This window comes from Falco biarmicus, chromosome 19, assembly GCF_023638135.1.
Source record: "Falco biarmicus isolate bFalBia1 chromosome 19, bFalBia1.pri, whole genome shotgun sequence".
Taxonomy (NCBI): domain Eukaryota; kingdom Metazoa; phylum Chordata; class Aves; order Falconiformes; family Falconidae; genus Falco; species Falco biarmicus.
The window spans coordinates 4,549,234-4,566,698 of NC_079306.1; the positions used below are offsets into that span (position 1 = coordinate 4,549,234).

The window sequence follows — 17,465 nt, forward strand, 5'->3', positions numbered from 1 at the left end:
TTCTCACTCAGAAGCTGCTCAGATGTTAAGTGACGAGAACAGAAGGTTTCCAGGCTCATGCCTGCTGTCCGGGGGGTTCCCACAGGGACAGGAGCAGTGGGTCTTGCACTGCAGAGCTGCTGGATGACAAGCTCTGGCTTCCCTGCGCTGGGGACAGCGTGTCATCTCGGGGTACGGCTCCGCTCCCAGACTGACAACCCTGCCACAAATTCAGCCTTTGCACGACTACATTTTGGCCTCATATCAAAGTGACATCAATATTAGTGTCACTGAATAATCATGCGTTTACTTTTTGGCTCTTTGAGCGGTGTCAGTGGAGTATTTAAAACCCAAACCTGTGGATAAATGGATGTTGATGAAGCGGTGGCTTCTCCAGCTGGCAGGAGATTCAGAGCCCTGACGTGAGCCAAGAACGGCTGTGGTGGCACTGGCTGTTTTTCTGTCCCTTCAGGTGTTTGGGTGGGGGTCAGAGCAGCCTCTGCTGTATCTTGGCTCAGTGAGGATACGCTCGAGTGTATCTGCTCTTCAAATTTTGTGACGTTTGGCTTTTCTCTGTTTCAGAGACTAGAAAGGTGCGTGGGCATCGTCACTTCGCTAACCAACGGGCTGTCGGAGAGGGAAGCTAACGATGCCCTCAATGCTCACGTAAGTGTCATCTCCTCGAGACGAGGAATCCTGCCTGGATGAAATCATTCGTGGTGGATTGTACTTGCACAAATCTCTGAGGAAACGGGCATGCAAGGCAGAGGGAACAGGCAGATACAAGGCAGGGGGACGGAGCCCGCTGCGTTCTCGCGGCTCTCAGCCTGTCAAGGATTCCCAGAGCTATTACAGTTAAAAGACAAAACAACATCGTGGCTTTAATCCTTGTCTAGTCACCTCTTCGGAAGCCGACCTGCAATGCAATTTCTTGCTGAAATCTGGCTGAGTGTGTGTCTTGCGGCGTATGCGTGCTGTGTACGTGTGCACGCACGCAGGAGTCTGTCACCACACGTGAGCGTCTCTTGTTTGTGTTTCTCATGTATTTTTGTACTCCTGTGCTGCTCAGATCAGCTTTTTCCTGGCCTCCAAACAGCCAGACTCCAGACCACTGGAAAGGGCAGGTTCAGCCTTTCTGCTGAGGGATGGAGCATTTATTTCGAACTCCACGTAGTCTTAAAATACTTGCCAGCAAGCCACAGATGTTACCGTATAAGGAAAACTCGTGTGACATGTTAATGGGCTCTCGGACATGTTGGTTGCATTTTTTCCTCCCCGGAACACCTTGGGCTGTTGGAGTCAGTGGTACAGAGTTGCCTTCCCTTAATGGGAAAAGGTCGGCAACCCAGGCTGGATTGCAGGGCTCTGAAGCTCGTGAAATGTTTTCCCAGTGTCTGTGAGAAGAGCCTGGGCAGGTTCCCAGCCAGAGGGCAGGGCGCAGGGACCTGCTGCTGTTCTTGTCTGGGGGTTTGTTGCCCCTCAGTAGCGAGATACCCTGCAGTGGTGCCACTGAAGTCGCTGGGAGGCTCTCGCTGCTGGGGGGTTTGCACCAGCATCAACTTGGCAATGGGGTAAAACGTCAGGGAGGCCCGCTATGTTTCCTGTATTCCCTTATGATCCTGCTTTGAATTCCTTGCAGGCTGCTGGGCGCTCCGTTGACCCACCCATCTGGTGGGTCTCGAGCGGGTTTTCCTTCTTCTGTTGCTTTACTGAGCTTCCTCTAAGATCCCACCTCACCTGCTCACCCACGGCACTTGCGTTTTTCTCTCTCAGATCTGTAAAGGAACCCCCCAGCACGAGGAGATCTGCCTGGGTCTTTTCACTCTGGTTTTAACCGAACCTGCTCAGGCACAGAAGGTAAGGCACGCCTGCGCCCCTCACCGAGCGCGGAAAAGTTCGTCCCTGAGAGATTTTGCTTTCCAGGCAGCTGGGGATTCAGAGCTTGTGGAAGTTTTGGGTCTCGTGTCTTGGAAGGCGCCTGGCTGGAACCCTCCGCGCTGAGCAGTGTTTATTGTAGCAGGGCAATGACTTTGCTTGAACCGTTCCTGGGTTTGTTGCATCCACGTGGCACAGGGGCAGCAGCAGCTGCTGCTCAGGGGAATGCGGATGCTGCCACCAGGGAAGGGGGCTCAGCTGGGCTCTTTCACAGCCCTGGAATTAATTGGTTTTTTTGCTGCGGGAGACAAGTACTGATTCTTAAAGGAACTGTTAAGGCCTTGCCCAGTTTCTGCCTTGTCTTTGGAGGCCCGGAACGGATTTCCATGCTGGAAGCCAGATGTAGATGACAACAGAAATAATCACCTAGACTGTAGAGGAGGAACATGTCAAATTCCTAGAGAAAATTGCTTTTTAGCAGTTCACCTCTGTTAATTTCACAGACTGGATTTAATTTTTAAATAACTTTTTAACAACGCCGTAAACTGTGATTTTTAGAATTGTAGTTAATCACCTACAGGAAGGTGAATGTTTTGTATTCTGAAGATCTTGGGTGTGGATTTGTCACTGTTGCTACAAACTGGGGGCGGGATTTGAAAATGATGTTTTCTTATAGAAACCAGACCTATTTCTGGCAGCTACAAGGAAAAACAAAAGCGCTGTTGGAAAAGCCATGCATGGCAAGTGATACCCAGGGGTCTTTGTATGGATGCATTGCATTTAACAGGGGTTGCACGGAATTTGGAAGGGTTGAAGCAGACTTTTGAAGTTGGCAGGGTCTGCCACGAGCATGGCTGAATGGTGTGCCATCTGGGATGCTCTGTAAATCCTGGCGCTGTGCTGGACCGAAGGTGACTCACACAATATTCTCTCGATTTAATCACTGCAATGAGGGCAGAGCTCTCCACCAAAGCAACAGATCTGCGTTAGCTCCTGGAACTCATAGTTGCCTTGGCATTGCTGGGTGGGATGGTCCTTGGCCATGAAGGTACAGCTCCGTTCCTCACAAATCACCTCTTGAAAGCAACATGCACTTGTCCTGGGAGTCTTGAGGCCTGGCTGCTTACACTGCTGATGTGAATGAGATTCCTCTTCGGTTAGACGGCTGTGTTTGGCTCTGTCTCTTTGCTGGCGTAAGGCCTTCCCAAACCCTGACTGCAGAGTCCCCAGCCCTGCTGTCCTTAGGCTCTGGCCTGATTCTGCTTCGTGTGCTGAGCACAAGACTTGGAAACCTGGAGAGGCTGAATCCAGCTGAGGCTCGGAGCACTGCTGGACACATCCTTGTTTCCAGGACTCTTTGGGAGCTAGAGTATTTCTAGTTGCTGACTAGCAGCGCTCTGCAGGATCGTCTTCCAAAGGGTGAACCTCCTCCTTCACATCAAATAAAATGCTCTTCTCCCCTCTCTGGGATGTGGTGGACCCTCTGGGATGGGTGGGAAGTGTCCAGGCACCGTTGAACAAGCACTAGGCTCATGGAGCAGGTGCTTCTGTGCGCTGGAAGCAAAGGTTGAGCGAGCCTGGCATGCCCCAGTTTTCCATCTGCATGGCACTTGCTGGCCATCCCGTTGTGGGGGCCAAGAGAAACCCACCCAGAACATTCCCCTCCATGGTCTCCCCTGGCAAAGGGGGACAAGGGGGTGAGCAGTCCGGCGCTCTCGCTGGCAGGCACCGACGCCGTCTCTCTGAGATGGCAGGCCGGGGGCATGCTTTGCTGTTCATGGCCACATTAATTAGAGGTGGCTGGTCCTCCTGCTCTTGTCAGGTCTGCTCTTCGGAGCACGTTACTTTTCTTAGGGAGTAATTGGATCTGCCAGTCTGCCAGGCTCTGATGTCACCAGTTGCTGCCACCTGCCCTGTATCCAGACAGCAAGGACAGGAAGCCAGTCAGTGATTTTTCTGCCAGGCTTTGGGGGTGAGTTACTCCTTGCCTTTGCTCCCTGCCTATGAAGAGGGGTTAACGCTTGCCAGACCGATAAGGCATCTCAGGAGACTCTTGAGAGAGCTCTGAAATTCTCACACAGAGGGCAGAGCTCTTGTTCATCTTCCAGTGAAAAACCCGCAGGTCCAGGATGCTCAGCGCAGCCAGCCCAGGTCACCTGCAAGAACTATTCCCACATCATAAAATTCCCGCAGGTGAATATTTGGTGTCGGCATCAAACCCAGTGAGGTTGGTGTGGAAGCGGTACTGCCCTGAGCCAAGCGTACCCCACGAGGCTTTGCCATACTCCTGGGACCTGTTGTTTTGCCAAAGGAAAAGAATAAAAGGATGTGGTAGCTGGCCATGTTTACATTCTAGGGCAACAAGTGCTAAAAAACCCTTGAAGCTGAGCAGGGCACGCAGTGCCAGCACGCGAGCAGAGGCATCTCGTGCTGTCTGCTTCGTCATCCTGTGTTTCCTCCGTGGATGCCTGTCCCCAGCATGTGGATCCGGCTCGTCTCGCAGCGTGGCCTCGCTGTCCCCCAGCCGCATCAGCTGGGGCATGGAGGGGAGGTGGGAGGCACTCCCTCCTCCTGGAGAGGCTGTTTAAAACACATCTCCATTTTTTCTGGGGGGGGGGGGGGGGCTTGAGCTGCCCTATCCCCTTGCTGACCGATTACAGAAACGGTGGCACGGCGGTGGCGGAGGATGGGCTGAAGCATGCAGGTCTCCTCCTCCCTCTTTGTTGCCTTGACACCCCGACCACCACGAGAGATTAGCTGTGCTAAACTTGTCCAGCTGTGAGGAGGGACACTTGACCGCCTTCAAATATCAAAGTGACAGCAACTGATCCATCAGATCTCCCTCCTCCGCCTGGCACCTCTCACTTTAATTAACACTCTGCTCTGGGATCAGAGTGCACGGAGCCCTCCCTGCAGATGAGTGCGGCGCTGCCCTGGCATCTCCTCCATCATCTGCCCGCCGTGTGCCTCTTCTGCCCCGCTGCTGGGTGGGAGGGGGCCTCTCTCCTCCACTCGGTGGTTATTTTCTTTTCTTTTTCTTCTCCCCTCATTTAAAGCGAACATTTATCATTTGTTCTCTTCCGTTAATTAAACGGCCTGTGCGAGCAGCGGCTCCAGTCTGCTGAGAGCGGGGAGGAGACGATGGATTGTTTGCAGCCTTGGCAATAACCAAGAAATTCAAGTTCTCTCCCCACCCCCCAGCTGCTGGAGCCCTGAAGATTTTCTCCCCGCACTTTCCTTTGGATTATTGCTACCATCCTTGTGCCAGAGGCTGTTAGGCAGGGGTCCACCGAAGCAACCAGCCAGTGCCGTGCCATACTGCCGTGACCCTGATTAAATGGGACCTGTCCTCCTCTGGCAGGTTGTACTTTGGGCCAAGGATCAGCAGCATCGTAGGTACGGTTCGAGTTCTGGTATTCTGCAGCGTTTGCTTCTGGGATTTGGGGAAGCATGCGGTCAGCAAGGTGAAGAGCTGCCAAACTTCCCTAGGTAACAGGACTACGGTGTCCTTCCTATGGGAACTTAAATACTCAACCAGAAGTAAATCCCTTAGAGGATCTCTTCGAGCTGTGTGTGTTCCAGCGCTTTGTCCTGAAGAGGCTGCCAGAATCAGCCCAGCCAGCTGGGAAGCAGTCCACACTGTCAGGGCCATGTCACAGGACCTCTTGGTGGCTTTAAATGCAGATGTGGACACTACACCTCGCACACATCTGGCAGAAAACCAAAGCCTAGGCGTTTCACCCAAAAAAGCATGAGTTCTTTGAATGTGAACGGACCAGCAAGAAAAGCTACTAAGGTGAAAAATGTTCATCTTGTTGCCGCTCCGAAGGATGCAGGGATGCACCTGCCTGTGAGAGGGAAGTGCCAGGGGCAATGATTGGCCGTAATCCTGTCATCGAGCACAGGAGGTAGGATCCAGGCAGGGTAGGGACCTGGCAACACTGGTGTTTTCCAAACAAATTAAAAGCTTCTGCTCCCTGGCTGGCTGTGTCCTAGACCCGCTTCATCCCCTGCGTTTTCCCGTCGCTGTGGTGTTACGTGTTTCTTTCCCAGAGCTGATACAGAGGACGGGGAGATGTTGTGCATTCCTGATCAGGTGGTAGCTGTCTGTGTGGAGACTCTGAGTCTGGTTCTGCTTTGTGGATATTCATTTAGCATTTCAAAAGCAATTAAAGGCCCCAAAGAGTCTACACCTCTTGGATTCTGGGTTTTTTCGTTTGGGATTTTTTTTTTTTTTTTTTAACACATTGCTCTATAAAAACAGGAGGGAGAAAGCCTGAGCACAGGGAGTCTAATCAAAGTGATCTTTTGAGGCCTCATTAACTCTCTAAAGGAGGAGCAGAGACCAGACCCCTGCTCTCTGGAATATCATGACATTTACTGGCACAAATTAACGTTCATGCAGAACCATTTAGCAAATTACTTCCTAATCACCCTCCACCCCCTGCTGTCCTGACCAGAGGGGAAGGGAGAGCCAGCACCTTTGCTCTCTGGCCAGCGTTTTGTCTGGCTGCTGGTGGCAGTCAAGGATGGAGAAGGTCCTTCCCTTCCCTACGAGAATTCCCTCTTCCCATAGCAGGGCCCCAGCAAACCTGCTGGTCTGGACCGTGGGCAGGATGTTTGGACTTCTAACCCGAAAGAAGCCAACATGGTAGCGTGGTTTTGAGCCAGCCGGTGTCCAAATTAATCTCTGTCTGACCCCAGAAGTCTTGCGTGAGCAGGAGCAGAGATGATCCATCTCTGCCTCTGCATCTCTGTGGAGCTTCCCTGCAGCCATATTGGACCACTATCACATTGTAGTGACCTGACGTCCTGCCAGCATCTTCAGGGCAGCTCCAGTTGGCACTGGTGCCAGGGAGATTGGAGCAACAGGGGGGCTTAAGTGATCTGGATGTGACCGTTTATTAACTGATCCTTCCTGAAGGATCTCTGCCTTTGCTCTCTGGTGTTGGTCTCTCCAAAGCTGTGGCAGGGTGCAGGGAAGGCTGGGATGAGGGGACAGGGACATGCGACACTGTTCTGGAGTGAGGAACATTGGCTCCTGGGGCTAAATCCGGTGAAGCCCAGAGGATTAACGGCTTTCCCTGCTTGGCCCTGGGGTGTTGATTCAAGTCGCCCCACGGCAGCCTGCTTGCCTTGACGTTCCTTCCCTGAGATGCGTTTATTTGCTGTTATCTGCTCAGGTTTGATAAAACCGTTGTACGTTTGCTGTTACAATCCTTCCTCTGTAACCATCTCCCACTCTTCTCTGCTGCAGTGCTACCGGGACTTGGCACTGGTCAGCCGAGATGGCATGAACATCGTTCTCAACAAGATCAACCATATTCTCATGGAGAAGTACCTGAAGCTGCAGGACACCTGTCGGACCCAGGTGAGGAGAAGGTCTTCTCCCCAGAATGGCAGAGGATGCACGGAGGGGTTGGAGTGTGGAGGGCCTGGGGGGTGGTTGGCACCAGTGGAGCTCCTTTGCTCCGTGTTAAGGACTCACCTTTGGAAGGGAACCGTGGCGGCGTTTGCCAGCCGAGGCAGCCGTGGCGTTGGGGAGAGGTGTCGTGGGGGAGGCGGTGGCAGAAGCTGCACTGATCTCTCCCTCTGCTCAGCTGGTGTGGTTGCTGCGGGAGCTGGTGAAGAGCGGGGTGCTCGGTGCGGATGGAGTCTGCATGACCTTCATGAAGCAGATCGCAGGTGAGTGATCCCATGGGAGCGAGGTGACCGCTGGCATCCACCCTGCTCGTGCCAGCAGGCTGGGCGCTGGCGGTGGCGTACCAGGGCTGACTTGTGGCACGCTGCACGTGGGGTCAGAGCCAGAGCTGGAGCTGCCGTGCAGCCAGGTCCGGACAGGCTTCCCAAGTGTCTGTGTACCCAGCTGGCGGGCACTGAGCCTGCCCCAGCCTGTCGGGTGAGGAGATCTCCCCAGGGAGGATGGAGCAGGGGATAAGTTTTCAAGAGTCTGTTGCTCCCAGCAGCCTCATCGAGGGGTGAATCACAGAGAGCCAGGAGGCTTCTGGCAAATGCTGGAACAGCCAGGAAGTGTATTGGTTCCTGTTGCTGCCAGCTTTCACTGTGTAGCACTGCACAAGGGCGCCGGGGTCATCCTTAATCCCTGCTCCGAGCTCTGGGATGGCAAGAGCCATGCACGTCTGCTCCGTAACTCATCGAGAGACGCAGGAGGCTGCTTCACCCCACGAGAAGTCGGTAGCTCCACCAGGGAGCTGGCCATATGGTAGCCTGTAGTGTGTTCCCCCCAGCCCTCGGTGTAAGCACCCCACAGCTGTGCACGCATACACACGCACACACGCACACGCCTTTCCGGATTCACAGGAACGGTGCCTCTTCCGTGTTCTCTGCTCGGCGCTGGCCGCTGACGTCCACGAAGGAGGAATTAATGTCCCACCGTAAAACCTGACATTGTGTTTTTATTGTATGCGCCTGTGACACAGGGCTGGGCAGCCTGGGTTGGAAATTGCCGTATCTGCTCTTCAGGGGAGGAAGAATGGAGAGGGAGGGGACGGAGTCCTGAGTGCGAGCCAAGCTGCCCTGGCCCTGTTGTCACCGTGTAAACACAGAACATTTTAAAAACCACTGGTGAAGGCATCCCTTGTTTCCCTTCAGTTGCACCTCCCCGTGCAGGGCCCCTTCTGTTTTGGAAGGATGCCGCTGTCTCACTTCTCACCACTTTTACGATGCCTTAATTGTTATGATCCCATTGTTTTGGCTTGCCTGCTTTAGGCGTTTTCTGTGCCCTTGGAGCAGGAGTCCTGCTCTGCTTCCAGCAGCGTCAGCCAAAGGCTCCAGCTTCGTGCTGAAGGCCCACGCTGAGGGCGTGAGACACCGCTTTGTACACCTGGCCTGTGTTTGAGAGTTTGGGCAGCCTTTGCAGATGCTCTTTCCCCTTCGTAGGCTCAGCAGGTGCAAATATTTTCTCCTTTCCAGCTACCGAATCTCATCCCTTTATGGCTTCTCCTTTGCTTTCCAGAAGGATAATTACTGATTCCATATTATCATCGTTATTTTGCGAAAGTACCGTTGCAGCAAAGACCCCCCTGATCCCCTAACAGGCACAGGCAGGCACTTGTACCTAGAAATTGCTCTCTCTAGGAAGAGCCAAGCGTGTGTGGCGGGCAGAGCTGGAGCAGGCAGCAAGGCGTGCTCGGGGCAGGGAGCAAACTCCTTAACTAGCTTTGCCAGATGGGGAATGCGGGGAACGAAGCGGTCGGTAGCTCGGTTGAATCAGGTGACAGAACCACTCCGGTTCATCTGACTGGCGTTTCCCTGCCGCTCTTTCAGGTGGGGATGTGACAGCGAAGAATATCTGGCTGGCTGAGAACGTTCTGGAGATACTGACGGAGCAAAGGTACGGCTAGTTGGGAGGCACTGGCGGGGGCTGGTGCCTTTGGAAGAGAGAAGCAGGATGCAAGGGAGAGCACACCTCGAGGGAGAGCACACCCTGTCTGCCTGCTGAGGGTGCTTCTCCTGCTGCCTGTGCCCGAGGCAGAGCCAGGGCACTGTGTTTGTGGTGACAGCCTGCGTGGGAGTGTGTTGGTGGTGTTTCCTGCGCAAAAGACCTCTGCATTCCCTTCCTGTCTTGCCAAGCGTATTTTTAAGCCGTGGCATGAATTTCTAGCTCTCGGAACCCTCTTGCTGCAGGTTGTGTGGTGGGAGAGTGTCGTGAAGTCCCTCCGCCGGCAAAGCTCCTCCGCAGGGTTTGAAGAGGGGAGATGCTCTGTGCAGGCGGGTACCTCTCCCTGAGCCGCGTGCAGGGACACGGCGATGGCTGTCACCTAACGTGCGTTGGCCGGTACCTCGGCGGGCAGCCCACCCTCTGGGCCGTGGGGTGGCATTGCCTCGTGTGGCTGAGCTTGGGTCCAACATCCCAGGAATATTTTTTTCCCGAATTTTCCAAGCTGCGGGGGAGGTGTTCCTTCTGGAGGAGTAGGACACAGTTAATTGCCCAAAAAGCTTCCTGTGTTTAAACAGCTCCTGCTTCATCAGGGCTGCAACTTTAATTTGTCGTGGACAGGCCATCTGGGAAGTATTGTCCTATGGGCTTAGCATTGTCCTTTGTTGGCAAAGCATCCACTAATTGATGATAAGCAGAATTCCTAACTGCAGCCTTTGGCTGGGCAGAGTCATTATTTTTAAATAGCCTATAGCTTTTCACCAAGCGCTGTCTATAATAGCAGCGATTCTCCTAAAATTGCTTATTACGGCGGTTAACAATCAAGTTGTTAAAGCATTTATTTGGCCGCAGCTTAACAGTCCTAGTGATTTTTATTCCGGGAATAGCTGTGTGGGTGTGTGCTGCTGCGAGTGCCATCTAGTGCCCTACTGTGCCTGGGAAGGAGAGACCCCCCAAGATCTTCTGGGCTTGGCCAACCTTTGGATCGTGGCTGTATTTCCCCTAAGCTCAACTCTTCTGTTCCCAACCCTATTTAAGCCCCTACCAGCTCTTGATGTGGTCTTCTCTGTGTGCTGGTACTACTTGCTGCTGCCACTCTACACCTTGGAGCATCTTGGAAGTGCTCCTCATCTCGCCAAAGCTCTTGTCTGGCAAGGAAATCACTGCAAACCGCTGGACTGTGGGAGAGCGAGCGGCTTCTCCAGGGTGATCCAAAGCCACATCTGGCCGTGGGTCTGCAGGAGAGAGCTCCGTGCAGTGAGTAACAGCTGAGCTCTGTCACTCGAGAGGAGTTTGTTGGAGGAGCAGATGTGGGAGGAGAAGACTCTGCTCCTGTCGAAGGTACTGCTGGAGCGTCAACGCTCCGTGTTGTAGCGGCACAGGAGCTGCCTGAGCACAGGGAGAGCCGAGGGCTGGAAGTGGAGCCCCAGGGAGAACCTGCAGCTCTTTGCTGGGATTTATGTGCTTTGATTAGGGGCAAGCCAGAGCTTTAATTAAAGCCACGCATGTGAGGATCTGGTGCCACATTCAGAGTGTTGAGTGCTTGATTTAATTAAAAACAGTGATAGCAAAGCTGCTTCTCAAGCACTGCCCGCCTTGCAGCAGAGGAAAGTCCGCTGCCTCTCAAAAACCGGGTGTTAATTTAGCTTCTTGCTGCTAATGGCGGCGCGGATGCGATGCTTCCTCCGAGCGTTTTCGTTTTCACTGCCTGTTGGATCAATGAATCCTGTTGCCGTGGGTGGCTTTTGCCCTGCTTTGATGGCATTTTTATTTTCTGCACAGCCCTCACTGGGAAAGGGGGAGCTGCTGACCTGCCAGCCCCCCGGGATCCCAGCCTTAATTACTCCCACATCCTCCCGAAGGTAACCTCCGCTCAGCGCCGTCCGACTAATTAACCTGCTCCTAGCATCCAGCTAGACGCAGGGAGAAAAGCCTGGGAAAGCAAACGCTTGTCACGGCTTCCCAGGCTCCCTCCCCACCATGATTTAGGGCAGCTGACTCATTTGCCACTGGGCCAGTGTCTCTTCAGGTGGCCACGGTGTTACAGCTGCGGCACGCAGCGGCGCTTCCATAGGACCTGCTGATTTCCAGCTGGCTGAGCCCAGGGATGCTGGGGGTGATCAATCACGCTGGAGGCACCGAGTCGGCCTGGGCTGTTCTTGGCATCCAGCACAAATAACCAAGCTTACGAGGTCCTTTTTTATGGACTGAGAATATTTATTGTTGGGCTTAGATAAGGGAGGTTGAGAACGCGGCACACCCAGCAGACAGGGCGGCACAGGCAGGAGACAGCGGCGGAGCGGCTGATGGAAACGCTGGGGGCTGTGGTGCTCCGAGGGCGCGGGGCTGGAGCACCCACCCGCGCTCAGGACGCGGAGCCAGTTGGCTGAGAAATAAATATCTTTATTTATGGGTGAAGGGATGGAGTGCACCCTCAGTAAGTTTGCAGACAGTAGCGAGTTGGGCAGGAGTGTGGATGGGCTTGAGAGCAGGGGGTCTGCAGGGGGGTCTGGGCAGCTGGACCTGTGGGCTGAGGCCGGTTGTGTGAGGTGGGACAGGTCCAGCAACCCCCCACAGTGCCGCAGGCTGGGGCAGAGCAGCTGGGAAGCTGCCCGGTGGGAAATAACCTGGGGGGGGGGCTGGCTGATGGCCGGCTGGGCAGGAGCCCCCAGTGTGCCCAGGTGGCCAGCAGCATCCTGGCTTGTAGCTGGAACAGCGTGGCCAGCAGGGCCAGGGCAGAGATCACCCCCCTGTAGTGGGCACTGGTGGGGCTGCACCTCGAGTGCTGCGTTCGGTTTTGGACCACTCGCTGCAGGAGGGATGCTGAGGGGCTGGAGCGTGTCCGGAGACGGGAACGGGGCTGGGGAGGGGGCTGGAGCACCAGACTGATGAGCAGCGGCTGAGGGAGCTGGGGGGGGTCAGCCTGGAGAGGAGGGGACTCAGGGGGGACCTGATGGCTCTCCACAACCACCTGAACGGTGGCTGGAGCGAGGTGGGGTCGGGCTCTTCTCCCAAGCAACAAGAGGAAACAGCCTCAAGTTGCACCAGGGGAAGTTTAGATTGGATGTTAGGAAAAAATTCTTCACAGTAAAGGTTATCAAGCACTGGAGCAGGCTGCCCAGGGAGGTGGTGGAGTCACCATCCCTGGGGGTGTCCAAAAAATGTGTAGATGTGGCACTTGGGGACATGGTTTAGCGGTGGGCTTGGTAGGGTTGGATTTGATGATCTTCAAGGTCTTTTCCAACCTAAAGGATTCTGTGATTCTATGAAATCCGCTTCCAGAAAGCCAGCCCTGGGTGCGGCCGCCCTGCGCTGACCAGAGGTTGGATGGACTCCTGCCGTGCCCGTGATGGAGCTGTCACGTCTGTCCCACCACAGATGTAGTTACACCCGCCCCCTCACCACTCTCACTAACGGTCGATCTCAAGCGCATCTGTTTTGCCCCAGTTGTTGCTATTTGGCGCTTCCAGCTTCCCGACAGACGTGACTGCTCTTTCCCTTCTGCCCCACGCACTGTTCTCTGCTCAAGCCAGGGCAGGAGCAGCAATTCTGCCCGCAGCGCTGCGGGAGCTGCTGCCAGCCCAGCACAGGGCTTGAGAGCTGCCCCGCTTTGTGACCTGCTGCTCACGATGCCACCGGCTTTGCTGGATTCATCCACTTGGCACGCTGACAGCCGGGGAGCGTGAAAACACCCCTTGCACGGGTGCGTGTGCGAGCATTTGGGGCCTGATCCTACGGGAAGGTCCTTCGTAGCTTGTCCTGGTGCGTTGTCTGATGCTGTTGTGGCTGTGGGGACCAGTGAAGAAGCTCCTGTGTGGTCAGTGGTAGCATCAAGGTCAAGTCTATTCATGGGGCAGTTGCCCCCGGTGCTCGCTCCTGAGCATTTCGTGGCTTGCAGTTGCCGATACCTGAGATGGTTGTCGCAGCGAATGTCTCTGTGGGCTTGGAAATTCACCCAGTGCCTCCCATGAACGCATCTGCCACCCTGCTAGAGAGCTTGGGGTGCGAGCACCCAGTCGGAGCTGGGAACGGTCCCTGGGTGAACACTGGGCTGGTGCAACAGGCTGGAGTCCCTGCCCTTGCTGTTTCCTTTGTGCCTCAGTTTCCTCTGTCCTGAGTCTGCGTGTTTATGTCGCTTCTGGCTGTGGCTCCCTTGCAGAGGTGGCTGAAGTTTTTTTATTTTCTTCTTTTGCAGAGAGTGGGTACTGAAGAGCAGCCTCTTGATAGCCATGGCGGTGTACACCTACCTCCGGCTCATCGTGGACCATCACGGCACGTCTCAGCTCCAGGTGCTTCGTCAAAAAGAGGTGGATTTCTGCATCTCCCTCCTCCGTGAACGGGTGAGCAAAGCAGGGGAGCAAGAGGATGACTGGGAAGAGAGACCTGCCTCTCTGGGGAGCCTGTGCCCGCGTGTGGTGGCGTTGCCTGTGTTCCTCGTGCAGCTGGGAGCGTGAGACGTGCTGGTTCCACGGAGTCACCTCCCAGTTGCTCTGTACAGGCAGCGATGTGTGGCTCGTCCTCAGGGCAGGCACTCTGGGTGGCTTTTGGAACCCATTTCCACCAGCTGTCCCCTCTGACTGCAGGCTGTAGAGGGAGGGTGGCCCTTCTGATTATTTTTTTTCAGTAAGGGGCTGCCTTATTTCAGTCTCTCTTATACAGGCCACAAGGGTTGAAACCGTTCCCTTGCTGCTGCTCTGGCACCCAAGCGCTTGTGGCTTATCATTGCTGCAAGAGCATCGGCTCCTCCCTCAGGGAGGCAGCCAGTGTCCTCACAGGCTTACAGAGAACACAGTAGCCACTTCAGGCCACTTTTTGGTCTGTATCATGCAGGAGAAGCTGCCAAAGCTGGGTGTGGGCAAGAAATTTCAGCATCCTAGCCCTGCGGGCCATGATGGCTCCGCAGCTCCCTGCCCGCTCTCCCCTTCCTCCTGGCTGGGCAGGAAGGACCAAGTGTTAAGTCTTAGCCTCGGAGACTGGCTGCAGTCCTGGAGAGAAAATGTCAGATTTATGGGCCGATTGTTTGCTTTACAAGAGAGGGAACATTTTAAAATAGCTGCTGACCTTCCCGCCTGTCACCCTGCCTCTCAGAACCTGCTAGCTTCAAAAGAGGGGCAGGCTGCCAGGGGCAGGAGTGTAGATATTGTACAAAGAGTGAATCATCTGGAGCTGGTGGTAAGGTTGAAGGACTGAGTGTTCCTCCCTTCCCCTCCTCCTGCCCCTCAGTGCCTTCCCCCTGCTCAGGAGCAGGTATGCAGTAAATGAGACTTTTCCTCTCCTTTCTCCAGTTCATGGACTGCTTCATGATCGGCCGGGACCTTGTGCGGTTGCTGCAAAACGTTGCAAGGATACCCGAGTTTGAGCAGCTCTGGAAGGACATCATCCACAACCCGCAGGTCCTCAGTGCACAGTTCACAGGTAGGCAGGGCCCCGACCGAGGGGGCAGCCGGCTCCGTGTGGGAGAGCCCCTGCCACGGACCTGCTAGCCACAGGCAACCCCCTCCTGCCCTCGCACGCCCGGGTGGCCAGGCTGCCCTGACTGCCGGCCCATTTCAGGGAGAGCTGGAGTGACTTGCCCAGCAGCCGTTTTTCATTCTGCGTTCCCTCTGGCCCAGGTCTCGGGACGGTGTTAGAGCGGACAGGCCCTGCTGAAGGAAAACACTGGGCGCCTGGGCTCCTTCCAGATGCTCTCTTAGAGAAGAGCATGCAGAGAGAACTGTAATTACACTGTGTGTTCCCACCTCCAGAGCCCCTCATCACTAGAAGGAGATGCCTCCAAAACCAGCTTTCTGGTGGCTGCAGGGAGCTTAGGAATAGGGGCAGGGCCAGGACTGGTCTCCCGTGGTCAGCTCTGGCGCTTGGCAGCTTTTGCTGTTTTTTTAAAATGCTGCAGAGGCCTCGGAGGCATCTGGGCTTTAAACCATCCTGAAAAACAGACACTGCAGGCTGCTGTCGTGATAGCTCCTGAGAACGCAGCTGGGCCACAACAAGGGTCATTAAATTATATTGCTTGTTCTGGACTTAACACTTCCATAATTGCAGTTGTTGCTTTTTTATTTAACTAACTGATTTATAAGCGGAGATGAAGCTGGAGCCCCAAGATATAAAGTGTTCGAGTCCTTCGGACTCTGCAGAAAAGAGCCTGATGAGGAGCTGTAAAGCAAGAAGTCCAGAAGATGCAGCAACAGACACTTTCTAAATGAGATTTTCTTTCTCCCAGTAGCCCTGCCCGCCTGGTGTGCCGAACACTCAGCTGTGGAGCTCTCTCTGCACAGTCTGGGTTAAAATAGACATGCTGGAGAGAGGGTTATATTTGTAATTTTTGTTAGTATAAATTATTCCCTTCTCTAAGGGCTGTCACATCATTATTTGTCTGCAGCAATTCTCGTATGTCTTTGGAAATGGGGCTTTAAAGTGTTCTCCCCCCACGCCCAGTGCCTGCTGTCCTCTCAGGGCCCATGTTAACGTCACGTTGAAGATCTCAGATACGCTCACAGTGCATCATTTGATTAAATGCTCCTTAAACTCTGCGATCTCTGGCTTCTTCTCCCATCTCCAGAACCTCTCTCCTGTCGTTGCTGGTCTCTGCTGAGGGCTGCAGTTCCCCTCTCTGGGCTGGCAGCCTGCGGGGCTTGCGGAGGCAGAGGAGTCTTAGCCCTACACCTAAGGAAGGCTCGTGTATTGTATTTCCAGGGCTCAGCCCTGCCCCTTCCTGCAGCTGTACATTCACTAGAAGCATTTCTTAGCTCTGCCTGGGTCTCCCCAGCTGAGTGCTGAGCCGTCACGTCCACGTTCAAAGCATCCTGAGGCACCTAACAAACGTCCCTCTGGCTTCACTTGCTTCCCACACCAGTAGGGACAGCTGGTCAGAGTTATTTCCTGGTTTGCTGCCAATTTTAGCCAAATGACCCATCAAAACAACCCCTAAACTGGGGCTAACATCAGTGCTCCTGTTGTACTTTCTTCTGACAAGGTGCAGACTCCCCGTGGCTTTTGCCCTTTCTCCTTCGGTTCCCTTTTTCTTCCGTTTGCCACCACAACCAGCGGCCCGTGGTGCTGCCTGGTGGTTTGTAGCGGTGAGATGATGGCTCTGGGGGGCGAGGTGGGAGGACTCTGAGCAGAAGCCGGTCTGTCCAGGGGTGCCCTCCTTCATACTTGCTCATGCAGAACCTGGAAAGCCCCCTCCCCAAAACACTTTCCCCTGCAGTTCGTCCTAACGCTGCCGCTTTGCCCTCTCGCCTGCTGCTGCGAGCCTGTAGCAATGGCTCTGCAAGGTGGCTGTTACCTCCAGCAGCTGCCCCTCCGTGCGCTCTCGGGTTTGTGTCGCTCTGTAACCTCCAATCCGAGTCAGTCTTGCTGAGCTTCATGCTCCCGCGACCAGGGCCAGAGCCCAGCAGCACCAAGCACGGGGAAAAGCGCAGCAGGGGATGGCTCTGGGTGCAGGATTCGTCCTTCCCTCCGAGCAGCTGGGAGCTTTTAACAAGCCAGGTACTGCTGTGGCTCTCTTCCCCCACTGCGCAGCTCGCTCTGCCCTTTCTGAGCTCCACAGGAGCTGGTGTCCGTTCTGTCTGCTTTGAAGCTTCCCTCCTCCAGCCATCCCCCAGGTGTGATCCTCTGGCCGCATGGGCAGAAGGACAATTTCCAAACGGCGAGAGCGCAGAGCTGTCCCCCAGCTGCGTCATCGCTGCCCTGCAAACCCTTCAGGTCTTGTCCAGCAGCAGCAAAGCGTGTTCGCTCAGGTCATAAATTCCTCCTTTTTGCAACCATCTGGAAATGAGAGGGGCTTTTGCAGCCTCTCTCTTTCTCCTTCCCGTCCTCCCTTCTCTCCACGCGTGTGCATACGCAAGTTTTTGGTTCTGTCTGACCTTTGTTGTTACACCTGGGGGGCTTTTACTCCAGGGGAGGAATGGGACTGACGTGCTGGCACAGCCCAGGGTGAGCACTCTCTGTGCCAGCCCTGCTTTTTGGTACCCAGGTCGAGGGGTGGGAGATGGGGAACATGCTCTGCTGGTGGTTACAGCTTGAGACTTGGCATCTGTGCTTTCTTATTTCTCTTCCAGATCTTGTCGCTGTGCGTCCTCGCTCCCTTTCTCCAGGCTTTCCATCCTGGCATCCTCATTAGTGATCTCTGACAAAAGCTTGCTCCAAACAGGGGCTGGTTTAGACCTTTTCCAGCCAAAATCTTGATCCCTCTCCTGTAGTCTTGGAGAAATGG

General features: G+C 54.7%; 1 protein-coding gene across 1 annotated transcript in view; it reads left to right on the forward strand.

The window, feature by feature from the left end:
- The first annotated feature begins 593 nt into the window (after positions 1–593).
- INTS3 (integrator complex subunit 3) overlaps positions 594–17,465 on the forward strand; it is a 35,184-nt gene continuing 18,312 nt past the window's right edge. Inside the window, exons 1-7 of the mRNA XM_056321784.1 lie at positions 594–645; positions 1,753–1,836; positions 7,112–7,225; positions 7,455–7,539; positions 9,142–9,208; positions 13,449–13,593; positions 14,539–14,668. Coding sequence (XP_056177759.1) covers positions 7,148–7,225; positions 7,455–7,539; positions 9,142–9,208; positions 13,449–13,593; positions 14,539–14,668 — 505 coding nt within the window. The 5' untranslated portion in view covers positions 594–645; positions 1,753–1,836; positions 7,112–7,147. The remainder of the gene's footprint in view (positions 646–1,752; positions 1,837–7,111; positions 7,226–7,454; positions 7,540–9,141; positions 9,209–13,448; positions 13,594–14,538; positions 14,669–17,465) is intronic.